Here is a 25,564-nt window from a genome sequence, read left to right on the forward strand (position 1 = left end):
AGAGAGAGAGAGAGAGAGAGAGAGAGAGAGAGGGAGAATCTTAAGCAGACTCCATGCTCAGCATGGTGCTCCATGCAAGGCTTGGTCTCACAGCCCTGGGATCATGACCTGAGCTGAAATCAAGAGTTAGATGCTCAACTGACTGATCCACCCAGGTGCTCCAACTATAGCCTATTAAGTGTGAAATAGCATTATGTCTAAAAAAGGTGCAAACCTTAATTAACAATACATTATTGCTAAAACATGTGAACCATCATCTGAACTTTAGCAAGTGATAACCACTGATCACAGATCACCATAACAAATGTAATGAAAAAGTTTGAAATATTTTAAGAATTACCAAAGTGTGACACAGAGACACAGAGTAAATGCTGTTGGAAAAATGGCACCAATACACTTGCTCCATGAGGGTTGCCATAAACCTTCAATTTGTAAAAAAAAAAATAAAAATAAGTAAAAATAAAAATAAAGCAATATCCACAAAGCACAATGAAACGTTGCATATCCCTTCCTCTACAGTGAGAACCCGGCACCCATAACATCTCTATTTTTGTTTTTCTCTCCCCCACCCACACTTACTCATTTACTCAATCGTATCATACATCTAAAGTAATTTCACCCATACCCATAAAATAAACAAATCTGCTATAAAAATTTTTGTTAGGGTTTATTTTCAATTCTTCCCCCATACATATGCCCCAGCATCCCTTGGGAACTTGTTAGAAAAAGTCCTACTGATTCAGTCCTACTGATTCAGAAACCCTGTGGTAGAGCCCAGTGTTTTTATAAGTTCTGGAAGTGATTCTAAACCTAAAGTTTGAGAGGCATAGCTGGAAATGTGCACCATGGGTTTATGATATGTATATGTGTGTGTGTGTGTGTGTATGTGTGTGTGAACACACATAACCATGCATTATTATGTAAAGTTATACTTTAAACATATCTTAAAATAGGGGAGCCTGAGTTAAGCATCCAACTGTGGCTCAGGTCATGATGATTTCATAGTTTGTGGGTTTGAGCCCCGCATCAGTCTCTGTGCTGACAGCTCAGAGCCTGGAGCCTGCTTTGGATTCTGTGTCTCCCCCTCTTTCTGCCCCTCCCCCACTCATTCTCTCTCTCTCTCTCTCTCTCTCTCTCTCTCTCTCAAAAATAAACATAAAAAAACATATTTAAATATAAAACAGGTCTAGTGCAGACAAATAGAGGTTCTTCTGTCACAGCATGGGTGTGAGGGTGTAATGTAAAAGAAAATAAACACCGTAGCTCTATTTTCTCTTCCTGGTGCCAGCCCAGGAGGATAATCAGGAGGCAGAGAGGGAGGGTGAGTGTGAAGTACCCTAACCTGCCAGAGGGGGTGCCCTCCAATTCCACAGCTGTCTGCCCTCTGAAGTAGACAACTGAGAGTACAGTCAAGATGGAGGAGGTGCAGTCAGTGCTGAAAAGGCTCACACCTGTTCCCCCTGTTTTCCCCTAACCTTCTCTTTCTTGAGAATCACCATATAAATCCCTCTGCCTCCAGCATTGAACACATGGATGCTTCTGCCCTAATTCCCTACATACTCACTTCTCCTCTACGGATTTTTATGACAGTCAACATACCTAGGTTTTTCAGGGACAACTTCATGGTGGAGAAAGGGAAAAGAGTTACCTGGACCTTCCCTGGCCCCAGTGGAAGATCCTACCAACCAGGCTTTCCTAAACCTAAAATCAAAAGGCATCACCTGCTGCTTGTCTTAAAATGCAGATTCCCAGGCCACTTCTAAAATTCTGATTGGGTCAGTCTGTAGTCTTGACAAGTGTGTGGAGTGATTCTTTTGACCTTCGCAAGTTCTGAAATACTGGCCTAGGAGCAAGTGGCTGTCCAACTTGGGCATCTGAATTACCTGGGAAGTTTGTTTAAACTGTGTATTTGTGAATCCCGTTTTCTCAGAGAATCGAATTCAGTAGGGATAAGATGAGGTTCTGGAGTGTATTTTGAACAAACCTCCTTGTCATATGCCCAGGTGATGCTGATGTATTTGGCCCACAAACACATCAGTTAGAATTTCTTCTCTGGACTCTAGACCCTGCTTACTTGGAGTGTGGTCAGAGACCAGCAGCTAGGCATCACCTGGAGCTTGTTTCTTTTGCAGACTCTTAGGCCGCACCCAGAACAGCTGAATCATAATCTTCACAAGATATCCAAATGATTCAAGTTTGTACACCAAGTTTGAGAAACACTGATGTAGAGTACTGGTTCTCAACCTGACTATGTATATGTTAGAATCACCTTGGGAGCTTTAAAAAATCTCAGGGCTGGGCCTCTGCTAGACTGAATAAGTCAGTATCTCTGGAAATAGGTTTTAGGCAGCAATGTTTTTGAAGTTTCTCAGGTGATTCCTATTTATAACCAAGGCTAGGAACTTCTGAGGATCCTTCTAGACTCTCCCACTGCAAAATTCAGGCCAGAATGGAGACCCAGGGTGGAAGGAATGACACCTCTCACTCCTCAATCAAAGGTCTCCCGGGGCGCCTGGGTGGCTCAGTCGGTTGGGCATCTGACTTCAGCTCAGGTCATGATCTTATGGTCCATGAGTTCGAGCCCTGTGTCGGGCTCTGTGCTGACAGCTCAGAGCCTGGAGCCTGCTTCCGATTCTGTGTCTCCCTCTCTCTGACCCTCCTCCACTCACACTCTGTCTCACTCTCTCTCTCAAAAATAAATAAACATTAAAAAGAAAAATTTTTTTTTAAAAAAGTTCTCCCAACAGCCAGAGGTCCTACACAAAAAAATCCAATGATTTGGCAGTTACCAGAAGTAAAAGAAACAAAATGATATTTCATTTCACCTTATATGTAAATCATTCTTCATCTGAGTTTTTCAACCCTTGATTTGACTGCATCCCTGTATTTGAGGGATGTATGGACCAGTCACCACCCAGACTTAGCAAAGACAGACACAGCATGTTTCTGTCCTCTGATGACCAGTGTCCCCACCTGAGCATTTTATCTGGGTGAGGCTGATAAACTTGTTCAGCTTGTTTCAATGCTACTCCCAGCTTGTTTCAATGCTTCAGCCCAAATTCAGCCCCTCTGCATCTTCTGCTCTTCCACTCTGTTACTACAGTCCCTTCCTTACCTGGCCCTGACCTACCTTCTGACTCTGTCATAAGAGTAATGGCAGTGCTCCCTCTCACTCTCTCTCACTCAAAAAAGAGAGAGAGAGAGAGAGAGAGAGAGAGAGAGAGAGACAACCTTTATGGGGTGCCTGGGTGGCTCAGTGGGTTGAGTGTCCGACTCTTGATTTTGGCTCAAGTCATGATCCCAGGGTCATGAGATTGAGTCCCACGCTCAGTGTGGAGCCTGTTAAGATTTTCTGTCTCCCCCCCCACCCGCTCTGCCCCTCTCCTCCTCCTCTCTCTCTCTCTCTCTCTCAAAAAAATTGGAGGTTATTTTTGAAGGAATTCCATTTTAGAACTTTGAATTGCTGTGAATATTATAAAGTATTATACATGGCTATTGATTAAAGAAATAGGATCGAAAACTTAAGACTTGTAATTCACAATAGGCCTATATGAGATAATAACACATCATAAGCATGAAATTCATCAGGTCTACCATTTGTTTTGACTTTTAGAGGAATCAGCATCATAACTAGGGCATGAATATCACTTGTTTCCAATTATTAGGGTCTAAACTATTGAGGGGCTCCTTAAGATGAGGGATACCGATATAGTAAAATTCCAGTGGGTCAGGCATAAACAGAAGTTTAGGAATTTAAAAATCAGAATCCCTGAGGCAGTGTTTCAGAGAAAAGAGCCATGTTACTAACTGAATGAGCAGGTACAAGACAGCCGTGTTGCTTCCCGCTGGTTCCTTTGAAGCTGCAATGCAGGGAAAGAGTATCGTGGAGGGGAGGGTCAGGTACTGGGTATTTCTTCCTGTGAGTGTCAAAAAGCTTGAGCTTGTGCTCAGGAAAATTGTGTGTGTGTGTGTGTGTGTGTGTGTGTGTGTGTGTGTGTGTGTGAGAGAGAGAGAGAGAGAGAGAGAGAGAGAGAGATTGTCAATGCCCAGCAAGAGGACAAAGCAAGTCTCACAGGGATATGAAAATGTATTCATTCAATGAGGATACTCAGCTCACCTTTCTGGCTCAGGTTCAGCCAGTACTGGAGGGAACACAGAACAAATGGGAGAAGACAAATTTTGTGGGGAGAAAAACTAAGATAGTCTAGAACCACACAAAAAAGGTTGTTTGAGGGGCCACAGAGAGTAAAGGCTTGTGTGATTCCCTAGTACCCTCCTGGTTTGTGTCTGAGGAATACCTGAGCCACATCTCCTCATCTCCTCCAGTACCATCACAGGGCCCTGCACAGGCTGGAATCCTGGCTCCACCGTGGTGACGTCAGGACAGTCCCTGAACCCCTAAGCCTCAGGCTGCCCATTTGTAAACTAGACATAATAATAGTACCTACCTCCCATAGTTGTTGAGAGGCTCTGTAAGGTGATACACGTGCAGAGTTTAGCACGGGGGAAGCAGCCACGCGTTTCAGATGATCCTGTTCCACTTCTCCCAAGCACAGGCAGCTTCTGCCTTCCTGGGAACATAAAGTCCAATAGCGTCACCTGTTGGCCATAGCCTATTGAGTTTTACCTAGAGAAGAGAGGTGGATAGAAATATTTCATATGCTGACTCCAGAAGGACTCCAGACAGCAGATGCCTGGAAAGACGGTCTCTGTCCTAGATGGCTCTGTTAAAGAAGCAAACCAGGTGGGGTAAGGAGAGGTTCAGGTGACTTTTCCAACCAGAATTTGTGTGGTTTTTAAAACATTTTTAACGTTTATTCATTTTTGAGAGACAGAGCATGAGAGGGGAGGGGCAGAGAGAGAGAGAGGGAGACACAGAATCTGAAGTAGGCTCCAGGCTCTGAGCTGTCAGCACAGAGCCTGATGCGGGGCTTCAACTTGTAAACTGTGAGATCATGACCTGAGCCGAAGTCAGACGCTCAACTGACTGAGCAACCCAGGTGACCCTCGAACCAGAATTTGATAGGGCACATTCTCCCACCTTTAGCTGCTCCCCAGCTGCTCCACTGGGTCAGCTCTAGCTTCCTTTCAAAGCCCATATCCACATGAAGATAGCTGTCCCCTGCCCCTCTGCATCCCTATCAAAACGAGTTTCCCTCTCCCAGGCCAGAGTGGGTGTACTGTCCCTGCAAAGCCGAATTCCCTCTGTATCCTCTCCTGTGCTGCTCACTCTCCTGGATGGGCTCACTGTAATCCTTTCAGCCGTAGCAAAACAGGTCTGATAACTGGCCGCTGCCCACTGGCCCACTGCTCCTGTATTGGCTCACCCTGGCTGTGGGTTCCCTCGGCTCCCTTTCACCAGCTGTTTCTGCCCATTTAACCATTCTGGAAGAAGTTTTGATGATGTGTCCATTGTGCTGACATCTGCCTCCAGGGCACAGTGGGTTGAAGGTTCCCCCACCCAATCAGCTGTGTGCCCATAGACAAGTCACCTAACCTCTCTGACATTGTTTCTTCATCTATAGAGAAAGAAGTAATACCCATTTCTGCCTCACTTGAGTTTTGTGGGGATCACCTAGGAAGGTTCAATGGTGATGTTTTAAGCACTGTAAAGCAAGAAACAGGGGTGAGTTAAAGGGATCATTTCTGGCTGGGAATGTCTGCAGGTTTCTATTAGACCTTCCACGTGCATGCCCAGAAGAGTTTCCACTGGTGCTCTGGCTACCCGCAAACTCACAGACATAAGCAAAGCTAGCTTGTGTCCAGCAGGGTATACTGATTGGCTCTACCTCCCTCTGCTGGGCATCACAGTTTCCAGACAATGTATGCAGGAGTTCACTTCCTGTGCAAAGGCTGCCCTTGACCCCATCAGCTGGAACTCACTGGAATTGCTTTTTAAATTACACACCATGCATTGTTCTGTGTCCTCTAAATCTGCCAATTAAAAAGCTACATCATTCCAAAAATAACTGGGAGCCTGGATTATAAAAATATGCATAATAGAGCAAAATAACTCAAGGCAAGGCAGATAACATTATGACCCAGTACTCCTGGAGTCTGAGCTATAATTCAGAAGCTGTTGTGGCCTGTACTCTAGTTGTTTGAGCTCCACAGTGTAGGTATTGGCCTGTTCAAATGGGCTCGGAAACCTGCCACATTCACTTCCATAGTTTCCCTTTTTATTTATTTTTTTAAAAATGTTTACTTATTTTTGAGACAGAGAGTACACACGGGGAAGGGACAAAGAGAGAAGGGGACAGAGGATCTGAAACAGGCTCTGCACTAATAGCATAGAGCCCAAAATGGGATTCAAACTCACAAACCATGAGCTCATGACCTGAGCCAAAGTCGGACGCTCAACCAATTGAGCCGCCCCAGTAATTCTCCTTTTTATATCTCTCCCAACCACTATCTTCTTTTACTGAAATCTGTTTCATTTGCATTCTTGCTCCTCCACATAGAGTCTGCCTTGAAAGCAGCTTCAGCCGTCAAGAGAGGGTCTTTGGGGGCTCAGTAGATATGAGGAGCCGACCCCTGCTTGTCCTTGCTATAGTTCAGAAGAGGCAGACAGGGAGTGATAACAGAGGACTCACCCTGTGTACATGCTCAGCTACTTCTTTCGTGAATAATTTTATTAAGATATAATTTATATGGTATACAATTCACCCATTTAAAATGTATAATTCAGTGGTTTTAGTATACTTACAGAGCTGTGCAACTATCCCCACAACCAGTTTTAGAATCTTTTCATCACCTGCCCCAAAAAGAAACCCTGTACCCATGAGGAGTTACTGGTATTTCCTCCTACCACCCACTCAGCTTTAGGTAACCACCAACCTACTTTCCGTCCCTGTGGCTTTGCCTATTCTGGCCCAGCTGCTTTTTTACCCTTTCTTGGCTTCCCTGAAGCCCCAAGCTCCCCTGAGCAGAGTATGCAGGGATGAAGGTGGGTTGAAGGGTTGAGTATGCAGGGATTAACGTGGGCAAGCCCATCAGAAATCTGGGTAGAAATTTGGGGTGTACTTTTACCTTACCAATGCACCCCACCTGACCCTGGAGCCTCAAGGGGCCTGAGGGCCTGAGCAGCTGCCTGCATTCTCCTCCAAACCGAGGCCAGACCTCCTGTGAATGACAGGGAGCATCACAGGGTCACCTGCTCAAGAATACTCTGCCTGCAGGTTGTGGATTTTGGCCCCAGCATTGGCCTTTAGGGCAAAGACACTGGGTCTCTAGCAAGCCCCTATTAAAATGCCACACTGTCCTGAGATGGCAAGGCAATTTCATGGTGCCCTGGAAGTTTCAGCTTTCCCCTTTACTTCTCTCTGACCCATCTCCCTTGGGATCCTGTTAGGATGGCAGACACTTGGGCAGTTGTTTGGAGGGAGAAGATATTTTGCCATAGCACAGGGTAGGTATACAGTCCTCCTCACCTGTTTTGCAGCTGGGTGAGCTAAGACTCAAAGAAAGTGAGGGACTTGTCCAAGATCACACATCTACCATTGGTCACAGAGCTGGGACTTGAGCTGTGTCCTGAGCCCATGTTCATCTACAAAGTTATCTTATAAATGTATCTGGCTTTATAAATGTCTTCCAGGCTAGTATGTCTGTGCCCACATGCTCCTAGACAAATTTTTGGCAGATTTTGCATAACTCAGTCAGCACTTTAGATACTGTAATGTCCTTTCTGTCACTAAATCAGGAAACTGGATACAAGTTGATGAAGGAATGCTTGGCCAACAACAGATTCTAAGATGTTACTGTCTACCATGCTTTATAGAGTATGTTCCAAGACAGGGTCTCTTAAACCCTATGTAGTCAAGGGCTAGTTGTTTGTTTATAATTTTCATCTGTCCTGGAACAATAGTTTTGATAATACAATTAAAAATGTATTACTAGGACAATAATAACACACTTGAATGTTGTAGCAATACCAAACTGCCATGAAAATTTCTAACTGCTTCTTCTCAATTTTCTGTCCTGATCTTCCTGCAGGTCAGTGGGAGTTCACAGACCAGTATGGGCCTGCCAGCCACATTTTGAGAAACACTGTTCTAAGTAATGCCATTCCTGAGAGAAAGTCCCTGAATAAAGAGCTCCTTAATCAAAGAAGCTTGGGAGACCCCATAAGTATCAGTGCACATTAGTATATTAAATTGGGGGAGACCCCCAAGTGTCAGTGCACATTAACATATAAAGGCTCTAAGAAGTCCTGCATTTAAAAAGCTTTTTTAATCCTTAATTACTCACTAGTTCCCAAACTGACCTCAATAACTCAGGTTATTGTTATTGGATCAATATCCTGCAGAATTCGTATTTCTTGAAATACAGTTGGCTCAGTCTTGCCAACTATGGGCAAAGCACAGGTCCCAGGCATGCCTAAAATGAGAGCCTCTGTCTTTTACCCATATCCTCATGTTCTGTCTTAAAAAAAATAATAATTCTTTACCATCTTTTATTCTTGTAGCACCCAAAATAATGCTCTGCCTTTTACCATCTCTCATGCCTACTTCTGCCTCCCACTTAGTACTCACTGTGGGTGACCTTGCCCACAGAGAAGATCAAAGTCTCCTAGGATAGTCCCCACTACACTTTGCCACTGCATCCTGCAAATACACTAGCTGTGCACCTTCATAAAAGTGACTCACGACAGGTCATCTTCCTCTACAACACTACCTTTCACAAGCAATAAGTATCCTCTTCCCTTTAATCCATTTCTATGATAAATACTTATCTATTTTTAATGGAAACTATATAGCTAAACAAGAAGTATAACTTTCACATAAAACACATGCAGTGGTTTTCCCTGAGCAGAGGTATCTCTTGTCACGCCTCACTCTCACTCCTCTCCTCTTGCTCCCTCCTTTGCACACTGTGTGGACTCTCATGACCTCCATTTGGTAGTCTCCAGGGTAATCTCTACCCTGAAATTTATTCCATAAAAATCTCAAAGCATTTCTCTCATTCATATTCTCTTAACAGTTTTAACAATTGTAGTTCTGTAGAGCCTTCCTGAAGCATGATTTTACTTCTGTGGGTTGTTCCTGCTAGCCTTAGTTAAGGTCACCCAGTGAGCCTCAGCAAGCTTTAGTCCACTTTTTATTCTACTGATATCTCTGCATTCTTATTCACAGAGTTCTCTGCAGATATACCACATTCACTGAGTCATAGCCAACCCCCCCCTTACAATACTTACCCTTCTATCCAGGAACTATGCCAGCATGCCCTGGATATACAGAAGGAGACAGCCAGGTGCCCTGTTCCTGGAATATCTCACTTCCCACGTTCTGGCATTGTGACATCTGTAATGCTTGAGAATTCAGGGAGGAAACTTACAAACTGCATTTCCCCAACATTAGTATGAGATATTAATAGACATTCCCTACCATACAGAGTTCAAGGGTTAAATACTTTTGGGAAACATAATTACATTTGCTAACACATTTGTGAATTTTGAGGAAAAAGATATATATATATATATAGTAGGTTTTTCCAAATGTGTTTGACCTGCAAGCCATCTTTTCCAGGAACCCATTGGAGACAGCATCATTTCTCTGACACCATTTGGAAAATGCTGGTTTGGGGGGCACCTGGGTGGCTCAGTAGGTTAAGCGTCTGAGTTCAGCTCAGGTCATGATCTCATGGTCTGTGAGTTTGAGCCCCACGTCGGGCTCTGTGCTGACAGCTCGGATCCTGGAGCCTGCTTCAGATTCTATGTCTCCCTCTCTTTCTGCTCCTTCCCAACTCATGCTCTATCTCTCTGTCTCTCAAAAATAAATAAACGTTAAAAAATTTTTTTTAAAAAAGGAAAATGCTGGTTTGGAAGTAGCTTCAGCCCACCCAGTCCTGCCAAATGCGAAGGACCAGATTGAAGTCATTCAAATATACAACCTAGTTAGGTGGAAAATGAGTTGTGATTTCCCTTAGCTCTGCTTTCTGAATGATAAATTATAGTTCTGTAAGTTGAGTCTACAACTGATGCTCAATTACTTACCTTTCCATAGGTATGTTCTGTGTAATTTGCCATCTAGAGCCCTAATGCCTTCCCAGTATACAGTCCTAGCCCACACCTCCCCACTGAGCCCTAGGCCCTATATATATACATATATATGCTGCTGTCTGCTGGACAACCGCATGTTGGAGATCTTTAATAGAATGTCAAACAAGCACTTCAAATGCAGTTTGTCCCACATAGAAGTGATTACCGCTCTCATAGATTTCATTTCTCCATCTGCATTCCCTAATGGCCTCATTGCTACCTTCCACTCAGAAACCTAGGAGATGTTCCAATCTCTACCCTCCCAGCCAAGTTGTCATTGAGTCCTCTTGATTCTACCTTCCAAGAAGCTCTTACATTTGGTCTCTGTATTCTACCCTCAACTGTCATTGTCTAATATGGGATCCTCAGTACAGTGGTTTTCTCGGGTCAGGTTTTCTGAGTCTTGCATGTAGGCAGGATATTGGAGAGAGCAATGGAGAATAACTCCTACTGGGGGAGTGGAGGAAGAAAGAGCAGGCTGAAGAAGTTGAACTTTGATACAGTTGCAACAATAGTCTCAACCAACCCTATGGGGTGCTATGGAACTGGGTGATGCTTCGGAATTGTCCCAACTTGATGCAAGGGGTTGGGGAGGAGATCCTTAAACTAACACATTCCCACCCTCTTCATCCTTCGTCCTCCAACCCCCATCCTGTACCCTCCGCAGCCCCCACTGGTTGTAGGCAGCCTCCCACCCCACTCCCAGGGTGCCATAACCTTTGGCCTAGGGCACTTCCCAGAATGGCCCTCAGCTGAGAGCCAACAGCCACCAACTCTTATAGCAGAGGAATGAATGTCTTACTCCGGAGGGGATCAGGGTGGCATACCCCAGCACCCTTCTCCCAATTCTCCCAGTGCTTTCTGATTTATCCCTCACAACACCACCAGAAGGGTTTTTCTAAACCCAAATTTAATCACACTACACCCTTTCTCAAACCATTCGGTAACTCCTCCTTACCAACAAGATAATTCAGTTCTGATCTCTGTCCACCTGTGAAACCTTGTCTCCTACAGCTTTCCTCCTTTTATGTGCTCTTGCCCCACTAACCCCAATCTACTGATGTTTATCAATCCTACATGAGTGCTGCTCCCCCTGCTGGGCATGAGTTTGTCCCACTTCTCTCTAACAAGCTCCTATTCATCCTTTCTAGCCCAGAGTAAGCGCACCTTCTTTTTGATGCCTCCTTTAATATCCCCAAGGAGAAGTAATATCCTGTATACTCTTTTTGTACTCACAGTTATTTGCTTCTGTGACTGTAAGAGTGACCTCCTTAAGAGCAAAGCCTGTGTTGTATTCATCTTTTTTAATGTTTATTACTTTTGAGGAGGGGAAGGAGCAGAGAGAGGGGGGTACAGAGGATCCGAAGCAAGCTCTGTGCTGACTGAGACAGACCAATGCAGGGCTTGAACTCACAGAGCTAGAGATCATGACCTGAACCAAAATTGGAAACTGAACAGACTGAGCCACTCAGGCAACCCTGTCATATTCGTTTTTGAAAGTGAATGAATGAATCAGTCAGCTATGTGCATCAGTATTGTGTAAAGCTGGGTCTACATGGGCTGATTCAAACTAACTAGAGTTGCCTTCAGTCTAGTCAGCTCTTTTTTCAGAGACTTAATCTAGTTTGCCCAATGAGGGCTATAGTTGCCCCTGGGGGCGGGGATTCTATTTGGGAAATCTCAGCTGGTTCAGTATATGTGACTCAGTGCTCTGAGGGATGGGGCATTTAATACATACTTCCCATTATGTTGATGCTACCTCTTATGTTGAGAAGGGGCACAGCCAGTAATGTTTGGGTGATGTTATGAAAGGTACCATATGGCCTGACTGGCCTAAAACTGTCTCTTTTATGACTGAACTTTCCCGTCATGGCCTTTCTGAAATTCTTACCCTCATATTTCCCTGTGATTGGAACTGGACCAGTGGTCCTTTGGGGTGAGTGCGTGCTAGGGCCTGGGCAAGCTAATTCATCTGGAGAAGAGAATTTCTGTGTCTATTTATTTTTATTTTACTTGTTTCAAAATTTCTATATTTTGTATATATTTTATCATGTATATAATACTGTAGTAGAGTAACACATATATATAATTTGTAAATAAATAATATTAGGAAGTGTACACTCAAAACATTTTTTGCTAAGTAGCACATGGTTAAAACATTTTAGAGACTCCTTTATTGGACTCCAAAGACTAGAGTCTCCTTCAGCCATCACCCATTAACTTTTCAGCTGATCTGATTGCTGAGCTAATTTGTGCTAAGGCCTTAGGAAAACTCTGAAATCCAGGAGCTAAAGCAATTAGGAATGACAGGTAGGGGCAGGCAGAGGAGCAGGGCTATGTGTGGAGAGCACAGAGACTGCATCTGTCCCAAACTGATGAGCCATCTGGTAGGAAATTGAGAACCTGGAATAAAAAGAGGCAGGAGGTGGAGCAGGAGACAGCAATAGGAGGGCAGCCTAGGAGGTATGAGGAGGCATGAAAGGGTAACAGGACTTCAGGCAGAGACAGGGACTGGGACATAGTCAAGTTGAAGTGTTGGGAGGGTGAACTTGTGGAGGTTCTGGGTTTGGAGGGGAGCCTGGATCGTGCCAGGGGCAGGTACACCCTCCTGCTGCACACCCTCCTACATGTCCTGGTAGTGATGGTGGCCTCGACGTGCTGGTGTGGGCAGCTGAGATTCAAGCAGCCACCCCACCACCAACTGCTTGGCTGCAGTGCTTGCCATTGGCCTCCTCGTCCTCTGGGTGACGGGCTGCACTTGTACCTTCCTGCTCAGCATCGCCAGGCCCATGCTTCTGATTCTGGTGGATGTCTCACTGCACCCGCAAAACCTCAAGAACAAGATTGAGAACAAGACTGAGAGTATTGGTCTCCTAGGCGCCTGGGATCTGTACCTATGGCCTGGAGAATGTCTGCCCACCCCCGACTCTGGCCTGGAACCAGGGACCCAGAGCCCTTATCCACAGCCCTAAAAATAGAGCTCCCCTTCCAGTTTAAAAAGTAGGACATCTGTGACCATTCACCCAGGTCCAAAATTGGGATATCCCTCCTATCCAGTCCCCATTACCTAGGAGACCAGACTCTTCCCCAGCCCTGAACTTGGGGCTTGGAGATCAGAGTATCCATGACCAACCTCAAACTCTGGACCCAGAGATACTCCCCCACCCTCAATCTGGGACCCCCCATCTCCCATGCTCAGCCCCAAAGCCGGGATCTGGAACCAAGGGAATCTCTTGAACCCTGGACTAAGGCTTTTCCAGACCTCACCCGAGCTTTGAACCCAGGTCAGGGCATTACCGGTCTTGAACCTGGGACCCAAGTGTTCCCAGCCCCCATCAAGACAGAGGATTCTAGGGGTGCCTGGATGGCTCAGTTGGTTGAGTGTCCAACGTCGCTCAGGTCATGATCTCATGGTTTGTGAGTTGGAGCCCTGTATTGGTCTCTGTGCTGACAGTTCAGAGCCTGGAGCCTACTTCATATTCTGTGTCTCCCTCTGTCTCTGCCCCTCCCCTGCTCACTCTCTGACTCTCTCTCTCTCTCTCAAGAATAAATAAACATTAAAAAAAAAATACAGAGGATTCAAGCATCCTGACCCTGTTGAACCCTTGGTTCCAGGTGACCCCCACACTCACCAGTCCCACTTGACTCTCTCCAGCTCTGCTGAGGGATTCTGCCCCCTCCCTTTCCAAAGTTCCACAGTGATGAGGACTAAGGGGTGGGGTGGGGTGGGGGTAGCCCTAACCCAGAATGGGGCATCTGTATCAGTGTTACCGCAACAATATAGGCTGTTGCATCACTGAAGCCAAAAGAAAGAAAGAGAGAGAGAGAGAGAGAGAGGAAGAAAGAAAGAGAGGAAGAAAGAAAGAAAGAAAAGAAAGAAAGAAAGAAAGAAAGAAAGAAAGAAAGAAAGAAAGAAAGAAAGAAAAAAGGAAAGGAAAGAAAAGAAGAGAAAAGAATAAAAGAGTAACAGCCTCTACGTCAATCAGGAAGATACCCCATCTGCCTGTCACTGTTACTGGAGCTCATGTCAGAGTAGAGCCAGCCAGAAATGAAGAAAGCACTGGCTGCTCCACAATGCCTATGTAGGGGGCTGAGAGGCAGAAATCTGATTGGAGTCAGGGCATAGGAGCCTTCTTAAGTTGCATTACCATAACCAAAGCATCATTTTTAAATTTTTTTTTTTTTCAACGTTTATTTATTTTTGGGACAGAGAGAGACAGAGCATGAACGGGGGAGGGGCAGAGAGAGAGGGAGACACAGAATCGGAAACAGGCTCCAGGCTCTGAGCCATCAGCCCAGAGCCCGACGCGGGGCTCGAACTCACGGACCGCGAGATCGTGACCTGGCTGAAGTCGGACGCCTAACCGACTGCGCCACCCAGGCGCCCCGCAAAGCATCATTTTTATATAGGTTGTGCAGTTATTTAGGGATGGCTATAGACATTGATTGATGATGGAAATTAGGAGTGGGTGGAGCGTGTTATTAGCAATGTAGTCCTTAGTGCCTCTTTGGCAGGTGGAAGCTAGTGAGCCATATTAGCCCTCAAAGAGGAAGTATGGCACCTGAGGTTAGGAGAACCCCTGATCCAACACCAAACCATAGGGGCCCAAAGGCCACATTGGGATGATACACCAGAACAGTTCTAGCAGCCAAGAAGCATGATAGCTGATGCAGGACCAAAAGGCATGAGTGGAAATAGGTCTTCTGAGTGGGAGATGAGGTAGGGGAAGAAGGAGACTCCAACAGCAAAAAGGCACAGAGAAACCCCAAAAGGGAATGTGCCTAATATGACAGGTTTAGCCCCAAATGCAAGGAAGCAGGCTTCACACCTCCCAAAGTCCTGGTTCTACTAAATAATCAGTAGAAAACTGTTTGATGGGCACGGTAGCGTGCTATATACAGAGTTTTCTTACATACGGAGTTGCCTCGGAAACAAAAAAGATCAGAAGGATAGAAAATGCAATTCCTTTTTCTGTTGTTTTCAGACTCTCTTAGGCTCTTAGTATTCTACCAGAAGCAGACCGTAAACCCCTTGAGGGCTACAACCACATCTAGGTAATAAGACTTTGTAAAGCATTTCAGTTAACACAAACTTATGCATATACTATTTCATATATCCTTACCACAACCCAGCAAGGTAGGTTTTTTGCAGATGATGATACAAAAATTCAAGCAATGAGTTTGTTTTGTCAGAACAATACAGAAAATACATTCTGCAGATGAGGAATCTGAGGCGCTGGTGGTGTTAATTGATTTACCACTTACCACGGACAAAGAGTTGATGCTTATAAAGCCAGGACCCACACCCAGGACTCGCAGAACCCCACCTCCTAATTCTCTATCCTTAAATACAGTTTCTTCCCAGCCCAACATGGTGCTAAAATTAGAGGTCAGCAGTCACAAAGTGGTCCATGAGGAATGACAAACAAATGCTATTGGCTCTGCCTTTCTACTCTTGAATCTCCCAGGCAAGTTTGTTCTAACACCTGCTATGTTTTTTTGCAGCATGCAAAAGGAAAGAACAAGAACATGGGAAGGATAGAGGCAACACACCCAAAAAGCCGAGGTTGGTCTTCACAGATGTCCAGCGTCGAACTCTACATGCAATATTCAAGGAAAATAAGCGTCCATCCAAAGAATTGCAAATCACTATTTCCCAGCAGCTGGGGTTGGAGCTGAGCACGGTCAGCAATTTCTTCATGAACGCAAGGAGGAGGAGTCTGGACAAGTGGCAGGACGAGGGCAGCTCCAATTCAGGCAACTCATCTTCTTCATCAAGCACTTGTACCAAAGCATGAAGGAACACCCACAAACTAAACCTCGGTGGAAAAGCTTTAAATAAAAAAATTTTTAAAAGACCAGGACCTCAAGATAGCAGGTTTATACTTAGAAATATTTGAAGAAAAAAAAGTGTTATTTATAGTCCAAAGAAACCAAAGACTTAGCTCACCTGCATTCTGACTTTGTTCGGAGACACACACTTCAGCGGGGCAACGACTTGGCAAGAGAAAATATGAGCAGAAAAGCACCACTGGATCTCACACCTTCAATCCATGATCATTCTCGCTGTGCTTGGCTGTTTTGTGGTTTGGAGCATAGTGATTTTGAGCCATTGAGTGGACATCTTTTAAGATCAGACTTTCTCATCTGTTCCACTATGCCACGAAGGTGTATGGTGTCTCAGTACTGTGTGTGGGTACGTGAGTGCATACACACACACACACACACACACACACACACACACACACGCATCACCAGTGGTTAGGGACTTAGGCAGGCTGGTCTTCAGGAAGGGTTGTGCTATAGGAGTGCACCCAACATAGTGTGGGGTTGTCTGAGTTCATTGGATAGGAGTGTGATTTCGCTCGTCTAGCCTAGCGTTTGAACCTGCCAGGCCCACAACCTAAATGCAGATTCAAACCCAGCAAAGAAAATTTGAATGACACCTAAACCAGTGCATTCTCTTTGTTTGTTAAGGAATGTTCAGATATTTTTTAAGAAATGAAACAAGAGTCCATCCATTAAAAGAAAAATCACCTAGGTACCAAAGAACACACTTAATATTATAGTGCAGGTATTTTATTGCAATGATTTTAATAACCAAAGCTATTTTTACACAAGATACTATGTAAAGTTATACGTATAAACTGATCTAGCTGTAATACACATGCCACATAGAATCATGACTATTATTTATGACTCTTGAAGCATTTGAAATATTAGTTTTCAGAACTGGCAAGAAAGAATGTAGCTTCAGGGAAGCATTTAATATCAGAACAGAGAGGTCAGTGTAGTATACATGTACATCCAGATGGCATACTCCCTTTCGGGATCCATAAATGATACTTAGACATATAGATGTGATGCCATAATCTGTTCATAGCTGAGAAAACCTGGGGATTCTTCCAAAGTAGGACCCCATTTATAAATTAGAAAACTAAGTTTAACAGAGCAAACAATTAAATTAGAACATTTGTTCAAAGTAATGCTTTTTTAGTAAAAGACCACTGAATAAAGGATATCATACTTGGGTTAATTTGACTGAGAGTTGCTTTATGCATTTGACACCAAATACCTTTTTAAAATATTTTACGAACACAGAAAGTGAGCAGACCAACATTATTATTAAAATGAACTATCCAGTATTTGTAACCAAATTGATCTTATTGCCAATCTCAGACATATTATGACTTGAACATCAATAAAAATAGCAGAGGCAACTGAGAAGTGGTGGAACGCCATAGAAAAAACCAGAGTTCTAGTGGAAGACAAGACTTTGGGTTCTATTGGCGTAAAGCTATTTATTTCACTAAGCATAGCCTCCAAAGTATACTACATTCTTTCTTGCTACTGCATTAAGCTGGAAATTTTCTAACATAGAGTCCACTCTCTAACAGGGACAGATAAAACACTAGATCTGAGCTTCCAAATACAAAATTTTCAATTTCTGTTTTTCCAAATCACTTAACCAGAACTGGAGAAATCAAGGGGGAAGAAAAAAAACTAATACAGTTGTACTAGCAGTACCCAAGTAAATCACTTGCTTCCCAGAAAAATTCTCTCTGAACTCCATTGAATTGTAACTCAAACAAATGGATGTCTTTTGTACTATTAGGTAAAGAATTGGGTACTCTTGGTTAATTAGCACACCTAATTAGAGATATGAAGTGAAATGTTATCACAACAATAAGTTGTTAATTGATATTCATTAAAATGCTAAAGGAAAAATATTGAACCATCTTGACACAAAACCTAACTCCTTAAGGTCAAGTCTCAGCGTCTTGTCTAGGTCTAGAAAGAGACGGGCACCTGGAGAGATGAAACTAAACCAACAAGCCATCTGGATCTCCTTCATGTCTGCTGTAGAATGAGAAAAGCAAACCAACACATACTTCTCCTTTAATGAAATAGTGCATTTGCCTTGACACATTTTGTCTTAGTATTTTTTTTATCTCATACCAAACTCCAGCTTAAAAATTTCTCTTCTAAATATGGCACAACTACAGTTCAACTATTAAAAGAGAGCATTTCAATGGCCACCCTTAGAGATTTGCTTAACATATAATCTTGTCAATGACATAAACCAAAAGGAAAAAAACTGATTAACTTTTTCACTCTCTCCGGGAATGGTGGGGGCCAGGGGTACAGCTATAATAATATATTTATAATTCAGGAGGGAGGAAAGCCTTATTTATTTAAAACATGAGAATATTAAATGCAGGGACATTCAAGCTGTGTCTACACACAATCTTACCAAATTCAGCTCCCCAGGAAAAACAAAAGTTGAATTCAAACACCATGGTTTTTGCTTCGTTTGTGCTGCATAACCCCTTCAGATTGATCCAATTGCATTTGATCTTTCAACCAATTATTTTGGTACTGTGTAGACACAGTCTCAGAGAATATTACTACATTTCTAATATTCCCATCATAATGCTTTTTTGAAAAAAAAAATACAGTGATCCTATTTGCTGACACCAAAGATAATTTTCATACCAGCATTGAATTTGCACCCATTACGCAATTTCAGGGCCTAGAGATATATTTTCTCATAAACAGATGCACAAATCAGAGCCTGAAGAGCAATTTTTTTACTTGACTGTTCAAGTATACTCACAACCTTTGCTTTTTAGAAATCATAACGACAAACTCAGCTTCTCATGAGCAATATACTCATTACGTCATGTACAACTGATTCTTTATTGCTTCTAACTTGGCATGTGGCATTAATTTATGGCTCAGCTTTCTTAACCTACCACACTCAACGGAGCAGATCACATGCCATTTGCTCATCCATTATTTCTCAATCCTTTTGGAAAATTCACCTAAAAAGGTATCTCATTTTTTCATTTGTATGTTTGTTTCTTCCAGAACTGCACTTCACTTAACATGTTTTGGGGTTCTGTGGGGTTTTTTTTTGGTAGAATGGAAGTTAGACTGCTTTTCACCATAAACCATTCAGGTCCTCTCATGCCTAGAAGTTTCCCTGAAAGGGGGCAAAGAAAGAGAGTGGAAGATGAGAAGTCTGGATACTCCAGAAGCCCAGACTTCAGTAAATGTTCAGGTAAATGAATTCTGAATGTCAGGAACTAAGTATTCAGTCCCTGGATGCAGCTGTCATAGACCCCAAAACCCAAAGAGAATGTGGGGAAATTCAGAAATTCTAACTGAATATGTCACTTACTCTGCACCCCCCCCCAAAAAAAGCATAATTAATTTTCCAGGACAAAAAAGTAAAAGCACCATGCTACTTTTGGACTCATGCCACTCCCATTGCTACCCCAGGTGAATGATCCATCTTTGCAGGTTAAATGCAAACTTTGCTATACCAAAGAGTCCTAGGACATTTTCACATGAGCTATAAAGGCATTTTCTGTAAGAAAGGTCCTCCCTTCTTTGTACATAAAGGATGAAAACTATGCATTTAGCAAACAAAGAGAAAGCACTTCCCCCTTTCCTATCTAGTTGTTTAGGGTGCATTCAAACACCAGAGGCCATTTTGAGATGCGATTGGCCTTCTGGATTATTCTTGTGGTGTGGTTAGCTTTACAGTACATTTGGTAACTATTTCCTAAATAGTAAGGACAAAGAAGCAGAAGGTAAGAAATAGCTACTTCCACGTGTAAAAAAAAAAAAGAAAAAAAAAAGAAAAAGAAAAAAAAAAGTGTAAAGATCTACTATTTATAGTGTGAACCAAAGACGCTACCTCACTCGATTTCCATTGGTGATTTTAATCACATTGATGATACCAAAGAATACCAAAGATATTTTCATGCACGGCCTTGGTCTGCAGAGGGAACTCCACCCTTTTCCCTCCCCCACCTCTCCTCCCCTCCTCACTCTTCACTCAGTGTGTAAACTTGTCTTCATTCTTAATAATAATGATACGAAATGATAACAACAACATTAGGAAATACTACTCTTACTACTGCTAGTTCTACTTGTAAATCTCTAGGCAAACATGTTGCAAACTTTGTAAACTCCTAGGATGAGTGCCTTGCTTGAACCAAAGTGTTAAACCGCTGTTGACCTCTCACCTTATACTCTTTGAATACCTCAGCCTCTTAGAAAGGCCACTAATGAAAAAAAAAAAAAGGAATAATTATTCACCGTGGTGCTTTTTCCGTGCAACCATGCAATGAAACTTTCTTTGATACCAAAGGATGACTTTTCCCCCCAATTTCTTGCTGATAAACCAAAGCTCCTCCTCCTCGTCCCCTCTCAAGATCCCCCCACTTCACCAAGCCCCTTCACCAGGCAGGCCGTGCATCACTTTTACCAATTCCTCCAAATACCTCATAGTAATAAAGTTTTAGGGTTATGTTGTATAGAGAGTCTATGTGATAAGGCAGAACTTACTAGTTTGATAATTGTTAAGGTTACTTTAAAAAAAACTTTATAATTCTTATTTATTTTGTAGTTTGTATGTTTGGGATGTCCCCCCGCCACCCTCCCCCCCCCCCCCCCCCCGCTTTGGTTTGGGGTTTATTTTCTTGGCAGAACTGCTCTGTTGCTCAAGGAAGACTTAATTTCCAGAAATGTTCCCCAGGTGGGTTAAGGATTGTGTAAAAAAATGCAAGAATGGAATAAGAAATGATTCTCCTTTTGATGGTTACTTATGAAGTTTTTGTGTTTTGTAGTAAATTTGTTTCCACAGGGTAAAAAAATATATATACATATATATATATATATATAATCTCTTTTTTGTGAAACTGGTTCCTATTTTTCTCTATAATGTGCTGTGATTTTTTTTAATTTAATTACATTTTATATGAGCTTATTTAATCACTGCTTTAATTTATGACTGTGTAGTTTTTAAAATGTATATAGTAGAATTGAAACGGCCAAAGCTTTACGTTACAATCTTTTTGTTCTTGATGCTAAGATGAAGCTGAAGGCAAGAGCTTCTCTAACTGCAGGGTGTATCTTCAGCTTCTTAGCAGACACTTCAATGTGTGTTGTGAACACTGCCAGGTTCCCCCCTCAAAACACTTGTACATGCCAAAATGAGTGTTTCACGGTAGTCCTTTTTGTCACTTAGAAAGGAGAAAGGCATTGTTCGTGTTCTTCCTTTAATTTATTAATTTTTTTTTTTTAGAAAAGATTATTTTGCAGGTTAGACCTGAAATTCCAAAGAATTTTAGAGTTGTTTAATGTTTCAAAGCACCGGCATTTTGTGAGATACTTTGCTACTTTTTTTTTTTAAACCATTCACACGGGTATGAGAAGTAAAGAGTGTAAAAAAACACAGAAAAAAAACAAAAAAAAAAATCAAAGAACTTGAATTTGGAAATCCTCTTAAGTTTCACCAAGTTTCTGAACTGCTTCAAGGCAGGGGGCAGGGCAGAGAGGCAATTCTTCTGGCCGAGCTGAGGAAAGTGGAATGGCTTTGTGCCCTGACTGAGAAAGTCAAGGCTGAGAGGCAGCCGGCCCAGCTCCTGCCTGTCTGGCCAACCCACAGGAAAGCAAGACATAATTGCTTAGCCCCAGTTATCAAGGAAAATGTTTCACAGTTACATGCTCCTCTCCACATCCATTTCTTGTAATCTGCTACCTACAGTTACCCTCCCCCTTTGCCCCCCCCACCACCTCCCACCTCTACCCATCCCCCCCTCAATCACCCCCTAAAATGGCAAGAGCTCTCCTCAAATGTCAGAGTCCTGAGTGCATATATCCCAGCCCTATTTGAGTTTGTCTCTTCTCACTCATCTTCCCACTACTTTTCTTGTCCACACCAGAGATGGTCCCTGCCCCAGGCCCCCTTAATCAAAGCTGTTCAGATTCTTGGCCCTGCTTTAGGTCAACACACACACAATTCTCAGCCAACTAGCAGTATCCTCAGAAGTGCTGGTGCCCACTGTTTTGTTTTATTTTGCGGAAATAAATTGCTTCAACTATATGGAATAAATCCATAGATGTAAATACTTTTCCTCTCAATACAAGAATTTTATCTTATTTTCTTTTGCAAGGGTATTAGGGGTGGGGAAGGAAAGGGAGGGCTTAGACTTTGGGTCAAATGTTCCATTTTCTTAGAAACATTTTTATACTCGTTATGTATGTTAATAGGGCAATAAATCTGCTCTGACTTGCAGGATCATTGGTAAGCATTGACTAATTATTTGTTTTTAATACAAATGCTGAGCAGTGAATTACAGAAAGCCCAGGAAAATGGTTGAGGGAGTAGACTTTTACCATCAGCAATGAAACGCTGAACAGAGTTGTATTCACAAGGTCATATTTTCTGTTTCTGTGTTAGTCTTGATTTTCTTTTTGTGGTATGTTCTGCATTTATTACATAATCATTGTGGGCTCATTTTAGATTTGCCGTCTGAACCAAGTGACAAGTATTTTTTAACAAAATAAACTTTAAAACATTGTCTTCCACTTGCTTCGGTAGTTTTCATATCTCCCTGTGTTCCCTGTCCCTTCAGAAGGCAGCCCATGTGTCACTCAGACCTGTCCCCCCTCCCTTCTATTTTCAGTACACCTTTGACCTTCACTATTGTTTGAGTGTGACTCAGTTTCCCTGTTCAAGTTAGCTTGATGGTTTATTATGTAAGGAGGGTGCCTAAGACAATCATCAGGTAAAAAAAAAATTAAAAATAAAATTTTAAAAAGATCAGTAGAGTAGAAAATCTTCCAAGAGCAGAGGGAGTTCTTCCTTAGCAATGAAAAAAAAAAAAACCCAAAAAAAGGTAAATACATAATTAAATAATTAATTTAAAAACCTAACCATGAGGGGCTTAGAAGATTTTTTGATAAAAGACAAACGTTGTTGTCATTTTCTTCTTCAATTAGAAAGCAGTGGTAGTTTCTACGTTGCATCTGCATTTCAGACTAAATGATTATTGTACCCAGTTATGGTTGTTCGCTAATATTTTGTCTCTCTCTCTCTCTCTCTGTCTAATGCTTCTTCTGTATTTTTGTGTGTAGCAACAAAAAGTGTAATGCATTAGGCATTATTCTGGTTTGTTTATGAGTATCTCCTGTACTGCATTAAGGTTTCTTTCATTTTTTTAAGCTTCGCTACTGTTCTCACTTTATGCCGTGCAATATCATCTGCTGTGTTTGCTAAGCAAAAAAAGAAAAAAAGAAAAAAAAGCAAGTGATGATGCCATCATGCTTTTCAGTGTTAAAATGTTTCAGCATTTATGTAGTCACCAAAATGTAGTAAAATAAAATGTTGGATTTTCCAGCACTTTAAATTTAGACAATTCTTGCCTTCTTTTGTTCTTACTCTCTGCAATTCTCAGCAAGGAGCTCATAGTTTTTCTTTGGAGGAAGGGTGAAACTGAGAGGGTGATGTGCTTGAGAACTAACGCCAGTGTCATGGTTTAAAGAAGGGTTCATTACGAGGGAAAAAAGAAAATGGTATTCTCCAGTGGAGCAGAAGGCTGGTTTTGTTTATTTTGTTCTGTTTTGGTTGGTTTTGTTTTTTTAAAGATTTTATGTTCAGGTAATCTCTACACCCAACCTGGGGTCTGAACTTACAACCCCAAGATCAAGAGTCTCATGCTTTACCGACTGAGCCAGCCAGGAGCCTCAAGAGGCTGTTTTTAAATGGAAGTGGGACATTCTATTTGTAGATGTTAGCCATTTGTATTAACCTGACTGACTTTCAGAAGAAATAAAAATTATTAGAGAGAATGACCTTTAAAAGTCCTCATCAGTAAAATACTGTGTGTGTGTGTGTGTGTGTGTGTGTGGCTCAAGAGCTAGGGGAGGATGGAGAATTAGGATCTTCAATTAGAAAGCAGTGGTAGTCTAGTGATTGATCAAGAGGCCTGGTTCAGGTACAAAAGGAAACTGGGTTTGGAATTCCTGCTATGCTCATTACTAGATTTGTGGGCACATTCTTTAACTTTAATTATTTAACTTCCTTAAATCTCAGTTTCTTCATCTGTAAAATGGGGATAAGTATCTATATATTTTTTAAATGTTTATTTATTTTGAGAGAGAGAGAGAGAGAGCAAGAGCGGTGGAGGGGCAGCGAAAGAGGGAAAGAGAGAGAATCCCAAGCAGGCTCCATGCTGCCAGGGCAGAGCCCAGTGTGGGGCTTGAACCCACCAACAATGAGATCATGACTTGAGCCAAAATAAGAGTCAGCTACTCAACCAACTGAGCTACCCAGGCACCCTGTGGGCTAAGTATCTATATTACAGGGTTGCTGTGAGGATTAGATATTACAAGTAAGTAAAAGTATGGTATCTGGCATATGACAAATCTTTAATAAATCTTAGCTGTTTTTATTATTGGTAAATATAAGTGCAGATATTTTTCTAGTTAAAGAAATAATATCTAAGTTAGGCTTTCCATTTTTTCAATATAAAAGCAAGATTGCTTTCTCAGCATATTCCAGCAATTACTTTATATTTTCCAAAGTTAGGAGATATGCAACAAAGATGTACAATAAAATGTGAATAGGGATTTGCCAAGTGGTCCAATGGGTTGACCCTAAAGAGATGTCCAGTTTAATGTCTAACTTCCAGGACACCAGAAAGGAAAAAGCAATTGCCTGTCTGGAAGAAGTTTTTGAAGGGAAAGTGGACTTTGAGAGTCTCCTTGTAGGCATCCCAAACACTGTCTCCTGAAGGCTTCAACTATTAGAGTCTTTAGCGGAGTGGAGCTAGTTTGGGTAGATTTGGAAGGCTCCACAGAGAGAACCTAGAGGGTCTAAGAGTACCTGCAGAAGAAATTATAAATGAAGCCCAGGGGAAGAGAAGTCAAACAAAAATGGAAGCCTCCTAGATGGGGTCAGTAGTTCTCTATTTCATTAAGTGCTAAAACTAGCATACATACTGACTGCAGATGGCAAATAAATACCTATAAAATGTAATTGGTTTCAAATCCTTCCAAAGAAGATTTTTCTGGGATGCCTGGGTAGTTCAGGTGGTTAAGCGACCGACTTCGGCTCAGGTCATGATCTCACGGTTTGTGGCTTCGAGGCCTGCATCTGTGCTGACAGCTCAGAGCCTGAAGCCTGCTTCAGATTCTGTCTCCCTCTCTCTCTGCCCCTCCTCCGCTTGCACTCTGTCTCTCTGTCTCTCTCTTGAAAATAAATAAAACATTAAAAAAAAAAGTTTTTCTATTTCCACCCTACTAGGAAGGGTCCTCACCTCCAATGACTACATTCATGAAAACCTGATGCACTCAGTAGGTTTGTTCATGGGCTTAAAGGAGGTGATGGGAGACAATTCACCTTATTCCCTTTTCAGGTGTTTAAAACTTTACTCCCACCACCAACCTTCTAACGTGTTACTACTAAAAGTCTCCACAACCAGGGCATTTACTTCATTCCATTTGAATTTAGTCAAGTTACCATGGTCAGGACCGCACAGTGTTTATTACATCAGCCAGTTCCTTAGAAAACATTAAGCAGGAACATTTTGCCTTTGGCTTCTTGTTTCAGATTTTTTGTTTTTGGGGAAAAGGGTTAGGTCTCAAAGCCATCTTTCCATAAAAACAAGAATTTCAGTAATAGGATATGACATCTTTTCTTAACCAGCACTCTAAAAAAACACCCAGGGA

General features: G+C 42.4%; 1 protein-coding gene across 1 annotated transcript in view; it reads left to right on the forward strand.

Moving 5' to 3' along the window:
- ONECUT1 (one cut homeobox 1) overlaps positions 1-23,245 on the forward strand; it is a 43,914-nt gene extending 20,669 nt beyond the window's left edge. Inside the window, exon 2 of the mRNA XM_043555389.1 lies at positions 15,542-23,245. Within this exon, the coding sequence (XP_043411324.1) occupies positions 15,542-15,834 (293 nt within the window). The 3' untranslated portion in view covers positions 15,835-23,245. The remainder of the gene's footprint in view (positions 1-15,541) is intronic.
- Positions 23,246-25,564: the final 2,319 nt, after the last annotated feature.

The sequence above is a fragment of the Prionailurus bengalensis genome, chromosome B3 (genome assembly GCF_016509475.1).
Source record: "Prionailurus bengalensis isolate Pbe53 chromosome B3, Fcat_Pben_1.1_paternal_pri, whole genome shotgun sequence".
NCBI classification, from domain to species: domain Eukaryota; kingdom Metazoa; phylum Chordata; class Mammalia; order Carnivora; family Felidae; genus Prionailurus; species Prionailurus bengalensis.